The sequence below is a fragment of the Camelina sativa genome, chromosome 16 (genome assembly GCF_000633955.1).
Source record: "Camelina sativa cultivar DH55 chromosome 16, Cs, whole genome shotgun sequence".
In the NCBI taxonomy this organism is placed as follows: Eukaryota; Viridiplantae; Streptophyta; class Magnoliopsida; order Brassicales; family Brassicaceae; genus Camelina; species Camelina sativa.
This window is the reverse complement of record NC_025700.1, coordinates 18,413,519-18,421,580: the sequence shown is the minus strand read 5'-3', so window position 1 is coordinate 18,421,580 and position 8,062 is coordinate 18,413,519. Positions and strand designations below refer to the sequence as shown.

Here is an 8,062-nt window from a genome sequence, read left to right as displayed (position 1 = left end):
TAGGAAACGGGTTTAGGGTTTTGGTTCTTTAACAGTAATGGTACTTATACCCACACAAAAAAACAGTAATCGTACTAGTAATTGCAATTCATCGAATATCTGATTCAAATTTTAATAAAGTTACCTTAATGCAAAAAGAATTAGTATAAGAATATGGAATACATTATAGTCTAAAATGATGGTATGCACTGACTTACACATCTTTTAAGACTTTTTTCGTCTTTCCAAGAGATTGGTAACTCTCCACTATATTTACGTTTTTCGTCTTTCAACCTTCAACTATGTAAGAGGGAAGTAAAAGTGAGTCAATGTTTTTTTTTTTTTGTTAAAAAAAAAAGTGAGTGAGTCAATGTTAATGGATGACAATATGCACTAGTTTGAAATAATTAATCCAAATTATATTATTAAATTATTAGTACATTGAGCAAATGCAGAGCTTTTTATTCTTTCGATACCAAATGACGCGAAGAAAGAATCATCCTGGTCGAGGCCTAGGTTTAAGGATCCTGTCTTTTCATGAAGTGATAAACCTTAACTATATTTGCAAATTTCAGGCACTCATAAATATATTTACAGACATTTATCGGATTTTTTTTTTAAGATGTATGACAAACTAATATTTAAGTCAATTTAAAAATATTTCATTCACATTATTAACTTGACTTGTATAATCCACAGTCGGCAACAATTGAACACATTAGTCATTCTTTGTGGAAAGACCGATCAGAGTATATGTGTTCTATACCACCCAGTGAAAACAAACATAGTGTTTTCCTATGGACAGATTCGAATTCAAAACTTTTGGTATTAAGAAAACAAAACAAAAAAACATTGATTTGAAAAAGCTTTCCAAGTCTTTATTGCGCAATTGCTCATTACCCGAAAGAATATTGTAACTTTATTTTGTCTTGAAAGTTAGAAATTAATATGGTTACTAGGCAAAATGATGAGGGTTAAATGATGATCCACCCTCCCTTTAATAACATATCCTCTCATCTTTAATCTTTAATCTTTAAATCATTCTCCCTAGATTCATATGGCTAACACCTTCTTATGTGATGATTAACTAGGTCAGTAATTTGTTGTTTATAACAATTTAAATCAGTTGAATTATTCTAATGGACTCAAAAATTTGGTGTTATTTTTATATTTCATATATATGTATTTTTCTAGTTTCCTAATATACGATTCATCCCAATTTCCTTTATTTTACATAATTAAACGTTTATATTCGAATTTTTAACTTAAAAATAAAGAAATTATTTTGTCTACTATAATTAGGATTGATTAGTTACAAATTACTATACGTTTTAGTGGAATTCATGGTTGATCTTTGATGTATTCCATGGACTCACTGACGCAAATTTCATCTACGTAATTATTATGGGGACTGCAATTTTCCCTTTTTAACAACCTACAGTACTTGAATAAACATGTTTTAATATTTTCTCTGTGGACTTTAGAATGAGCATTTACAGGCTTTACTAAATGGACAATGGCTGATCAATTCCTGCAAGTGGCAACATCAGAGTCTGATAACAGAAGAGGAAACGGGTCGGCCCGTGAATTGTTTATTGTATGAGCCGTATCAAACTGTGGCCCATACGAGTTCTAATGGAATGGGTCGAGTCACGAGTGTTATCACTAACACGTAACACGTTTATGTTTCGGAGGTCAATTGGACACTCAAAAAGGGTCGGACCGGTCGTGTCTCTTATTGTTGGCTCTTTCAATGATATCACTATATATGGCTATTCTTTTGCTTTGACTTTACTTAAACTTAAACATCTCGTGATTTGTTTTTGGTATATCACCAACAACTAGTTGCCAAGTATATGGAATCTTGCAAACAGAATTTTTACTAAAACAATATTTGAATACATTTCTTTTTTGAATGGGATTAATGTTTAGGTGGGATTTTGGTGCTAGGTTTTGTCGGGAGATTGAAAGGATTTTAATTTTCATTTTTTATGTTTTGATGTAGGATTAGTTGCAAATCCAAGTGTTAGGGTTTTTGTATTTGCAGACAAAAAAAAGAGTAAAAATAAAGAGAACTTAGATTGACGGATTAATAAATCGATCGAGTTGTCGTAAAACAAAAGCCAACAACACATGTAAAAGATATCAGCTATTCAAACTTCAAAGTCATAACTTCTTAACTCACACACATAATGACATAACACATAAATATAGTATTTGTAAAAAGGTCAAGTGGTTAGAATTTGTTCTTTTTGCATGATCTTACCGGTCCAACTCAAAGCATTTACATATGTTATGTCTGTGAGGACGATCAATATATAAGATAAGCTATCTCCATTTTTTTTTGTACTTATATTGTATAATACATTTATACATGTATTGATTTTAAAACCAATTTTATCTTATAAAGTCAAACGTTTTCTCTCCCTTGATTTATGAAAAATTCACGAGGAGAGCACAGATTTCGGGTCGTCATAAAATATAACATATGCTTATATATTCACACCTGTAGTACAAGAAATAGTGTTTATGTTATTATCGTTCGACTGTTATTTTCTGTGGATTGTTTTTAAAATTTGCAAATGGTACGAAAATTCTGAAGTTGTATTATATTATATACTTAATAGCAGTATCTGACCCCGAAAAGGAAAATCAAATAGCTGTATATCGTTTATAAAAGGACAAGACTTATATCACTAGAAAAATAGAAATATGCCAAATACAAAATAAACAAGGATCCATGATACATGTTATCTTTCAGTGGAATTGTATATATAAAAAAATGGAATATCCTAATACAAGTCGTCCAATTGCTTTATTTTACAATACCATTTCTCATTTTAATTGGATTACAAAAACATTAAAAATTGAAATTATAAACTTAGACCAAAAAAAAAAAAAAGGAAGAACTTGTCATACCAAAAAATAATAATATTAGGGCGAGTTCTTTTCAAGATAGATAAACAGATAAGCCGATGTGCTGTGCTTTGAAATGGATGCATAATAGAAAATATAACCACCAAAAAGAAAATCTTAACTTAATTATAGTAACTTATAAGTGGAATTAAAAATACAATATCAATTTGTTTTTCTTTATTTTATCGCGAGGCAAGAAAACGACAAGCTAGACAAAACCTGGATTTGAGGTACATGAATCAAAATAAATATAACAAATCTATCGGTTATGAGAATCCATTATTAGAGATTCTCCAAATTAATTTGATTGAACTTAAATTTTCTCGGTGGGGAAAAAAATAACGGAGATGAATCCCTTTTTTATTCACGTGAAAAACTAGATATAATCAAATACCTAAAAACCTAATACAATATGTTATCGTTTTGTAAAGTTACAAGTTGGAAAGCATTTTATGCTCTCAATCTGAGCCTCAGGGTTCTAAATTCCCTTTTTTATATTTTATTTTACATGATAGAGAGATAAAAAAAGCATACAAAAAGGAGGTCCAGCCCAATTCCTATAAGGTTTTTTTTCGGTAATATTTAATGTCAAATCTTCATATTCGATTCCACTAAAGAGATAACTATTCTTAGGATGTCTTTTAAAACTCTATCATGTAAATATTTGATTAGACTAAAAAAAAAACAATTCATACCATCATTACTTACTGTTAATAAACACTAATGAAAGTATTAAACATCTTAATCATGATGAATGCTACTTTTAAATTTAGACTCTGAAGCACAACATTTTGTCGTCTAAAATTCACACAGCGTAAGTAACTTTTACGAATGGATTCGAATTATTCCAAGTATAAATCACAACAAGAACTATTTATCGTGTAAATGTGTAATACCACATACGGGAGCCATTTAATAAGTACAATATTTGAAAAGTCGAAGACCCTATCTATTTTTTTAAAGTAACTTGTTTAGCTATCATATACGCCATTTGCTCATTAGTAAACTACGAGAAAAGAGAAAAACACATGAACAGCTTGATGGATTTTTATAACCCCAAAATAACAAAAAGTCAAATAAAATAAATAGTATCAATTCACGAAAAAAAAAAGATTTAAAAAAATAGTATCATATGATCTTCTCTTTTATCTGCCTTTCGTTCTTTATGACCACTATCTAATGTTAAATGTGGCTTCCACTTGGCATAATTAAAATAGTATAAAAAAGATCCTCCATAAGGCAAAAAGTAAAGAAAGAAAAATAAAAATAAAAATAAAGATGTCTTTCTTTTTCTAATAATTTTTAGAGGATATTAAAAAAAGGTGTGTAACACCACCACCACTACTAACCAGCCGCCCCAAAAGGTAAACGCCTCTCCCATATTAAAAATAAAAATAAAAATCGTACTATTCTTCACATTCTTCTTTTTTTTATATATTCCTCTCTTTTTTGTTGTATTAAATTTTTCGTATCATAATGTTTTGTGGCCATCATTATTATTTTTATCATCAAAATTTTCAATTTCATGATCAACGTCATAGCACGCACGCACGCACCTCCACAAGATGAAATGACCCAATTTCTTTCTTGTTTTCTTTCTCTTCCAATAATAAATTGGATCGGATGAATAGTCAAAACGCATAGAAAACTTACTTTCTTAACCATTAGCAAAAATGACAAAACAAAACCAGACAAAAACGAAATAACTAAATTGAAAAACAATTATAGTCTTATGGATATGAAGAGTAATACAGCGCTGACTTTAATAATAGTTACATAGAGACATTCATACTTTCATAGGGTTGTACTTGAGCTTCTTTTATTAGAAAAGGACTAATAATAATTATATATACTATATAAATAAAAAAAACTTTATATTAAAAAAATCATAACCACAACCACAATCAGGGCAAAAAGATAACATGATAAAATAAAAATAAAAAAAGTAACTTTGGGTGTGACAAGAAGTTTTCGTCTGTTTGGTCTGACTATTCCCTTTGGTCAACGATGGTATTGAGAGCCATTTTACAAGCTTCGGACACAGAACCCAGATTGGATAATCATGTCTTTTGTTTCTTTTCCCTCTCCTTCTCCTTCTTCTTCAAGCTTCTTCTTCTTCTCTTGTTCTCGCCATGATTGACGAGAAGAAGATGAGATCTAAATCCTTTGGTTATCTTGTGAGACCAGTAAAGCCTTTGAGTCCTCCTCACATGGTTCTGTTTGTCCTTTTCTATGTTCTTTCACTCTCTGTCTTCTTTCTTACAGTTTCAGAGGCTGTTTGTAATCCTCGGGATCGAGATTCTCTCCTTTGGTTCTCTGGCAACGTATCATCTTCAGTCTCTCCTTTGCATTGGAATCCGTCTACTGATTGTTGCTCCTGGGAAGGAATCTCTTGTGATGATTCTCCTGAAAACCGAGTCACTTCGATTCTTTTGCCTTCTAAAGGACTCTCAGGCAACCTCCCGTCCTCTGTTTTGGATCTCCGTCGTCTCTCTCGTCTCGACCTTTCTCATAACCGTCTCTCTGGTCCACTCCCACCAGGTTTCCTCTCTGCCCTTGATCAGCTCTTGGTTCTTGATCTGAGTTACAACAGTTTCAATGGTGAATTGCCACTTGAACAATCACTTGCCAATGGAAGCAACAGAACCTTCCCAATTCAGACCGTTGATCTCTCCAGCAATTTTCTTCAGGGTGAAATCCTCGGCGGTTCTGTTTTTCTTCAGGGTGCTTTCAGTTTAACCAGTTTCAATGTCAGCAACAACAGCTTCACGGGTCCTATCCCTTCCTTCATGTGCACAACTTCACCGCTGCTCACCAAACTGGATTTCTCCTACAATGATTTCAACGGCGTCATCTCTCAAGAATTGGGCGGATGCTTGAGGCTAAGTGCTTTCCAAGCAGGCTTCAACAATCTCTCTGGTGAAATCCCTAAAGAAATCTACAATCTTCCAGAGCTTGAGCAACTCTTTTTACCAGCCAACCGTCTTTCTGGTAAGATTGATGACGGGATTACTCGTCTCACCAAACTGACGTTGCTTGAGCTTTACTTCAATCACCTCGAAGGAGAAATACCAATGGATATAGGTAAGCTTTTCAACCTGCGTAGTCTCCAACTCCATATCAATAACCTCACGGGTTCTGTCCCGGTTTCTCTCGGCAATTGCACAAATCTCGTGAAGTTGAATCTACGGGTTAATAGGCTGGGAGGAACCTTATCGGCGATAAACTTTTCTGGGATTCAGAACCTCAGCATTTTAGACCTCGGAAACAATAGCTTCACAGGCGAATTCCCCCACACGGTTTACTCCTGCAAAAAGATGACAGCAATGAGGTTTGCAGGCAACAAGTTAACGGGACAGATATCTCCTAAAGTGCTGGAATTGGAATCTCTGTCCTTCTTTACTTTTTCAGACAATAAAATGACAAACATCACAGGTGCTCTCAGGATTCTGCAAGGCTGCAAGAAGCTGTCTACTCTTATCATGGCAAAGAACTTTTACGGCGAAGCTGTACCAAGCGATGCAGACTTTGTTGCTGCAGATGGATTTCCAAACCTCCAAATCTTCGGTATCGGTGGATGCAGACTGAAAGGTGAAGTACCACCTTGGCTGATCAGTCTCAAGAGGGTAGAAGTTTTGGATTTGTCAATGAACCGACTCATGGGGTCAATTCCAGGTTGGCTAGGAACTCTTCCAAACCTTTTCTACTTGGATCTTTCCGATAACCTTCTTACAGGAGAGCTTCCAAAGGAACTGTTTCAGCTGAGGGCTCTGATGTCCCAAAAGGCATACGATGCAACAGAGCGGCACTATCTAGAGCTGCCGGTTTTTGTCAATCCCAATAACGTCACCACCAATCAGCAATACAATCAGCTTTCCAGCCTCCCACCTACGATATACATCAGGAGGAATAACTTGACTGGGAGTATACCAGTCGAGGTTGGACAGCTAAAGGTTCTCCATATCCTGGAGCTTCTAAGTAATAACTTTACCGGCACCATCCCAGATGAATTGTCAAACCTCACAAACTTAGAGAGGCTGGACCTGTCCAACAACAAACTATCCGGTAGAATTCCTTGGTCGCTCACAGGACTCCATTTCATGTCCTATTTCAATGTTGCAAACAACAGTCTCAGTGGGCCGATACCCACTGGGAGTCAGTTTGATACCTTCCGAAAAGCATATTTTGATGGAAACCCCTTGTTGTGCGGTGGTGTACTGCAAATTTCCTGCACTCCTCCAACTCAGCCATCTACCACAAAGATGGATAGAGAAAAGGTCAACAGAACGCTTGTTTTGGGGCTTGTCATTGGGCTCTTTTTTTGCATCAGTTTGATTTTGGTGTTGCTTGCTCTGTGGGTGCTTGCCAAGAGGAGGGTAAATCCAGGAGACTCTGAGAATGCTGAACTGGAGATAAATTCTAATGGCTCGTATTCCGAAGTCCCTCCAGGATCGGAGAAAGACATAAGCCTTGTACTGTTGTTTGGAAACAGCAGGTACGAAGTAAAAGACCTCACCATATTTGAGCTCTTGAAAGCTACCAACAACTTCAGTCAAGCTAATATAATTGGTTGCGGCGGGTTTGGTCTTGTCTATAAGGCTACCTTGGATAATGGAACAAAACTGGCGGTTAAGAAACTAACAGGAGACTATGGTATGATGGAAAAAGAATTCAAGGCAGAGGTAGAAGTTCTGTCCAGGGCCAAACATGAAAACCTGGTCGCTCTACAAGGCTACTGCGTCCATGATAGTGCCCGGATACTAATCTACTCGTTCATGGAGAATGGTAGTCTTGATTACTGGCTGCATGAAAACCCCGAGGGTCCAGCCCAGCTGGATTGGCAGAAAAGACTACACATTATGAGAGGAGCAAGTAGTGGACTAGCATACATGCACCAGATATGTGAACCACACATTGTACACCGAGACATCAAGTCCAGCAATATCCTTTTGGATGGAAACTTCAAGGCTTACGTCGCAGATTTCGGGTTGTCAAGACTGATTCTTCCATACCGCACACATGTTACAACTGAGCTAGTGGGCACACTTGGTTACATTCCCCCAGAGTATGGACAAGCTTGGGTAGCTACTTTGAGAGGTGACGTGTACAGTTTCGGTGTGGTCATGCTAGAGCTTCTCACAGGGAAAAGACCAATGGAGGTTTTCAG

General features: G+C 35.6%; 1 protein-coding gene across 2 annotated transcripts in view; it reads left to right on the top strand.

Moving 5' to 3' along the window:
- The window catches only part of LOC104751077 (tyrosine-sulfated glycopeptide receptor 1), a 5,117-nt gene continuing 1,848 nt past the window's right edge, over positions 4,794–8,062 (top strand). The window contains exon 1 of one of the 2 annotated variants that reach the window (XM_010472952.2): positions 4,794–6,733. In XM_010472952.2, the coding sequence (XP_010471254.1) occupies positions 5,028–6,733 (1,706 nt within the window). In that variant the 5' untranslated portion in view covers positions 4,794–5,027. Of the gene's footprint in view, positions 7,321–8,062 lie in introns of both variants that reach the window. The other variant, XM_019238599.1, reaches the window with a different exon arrangement.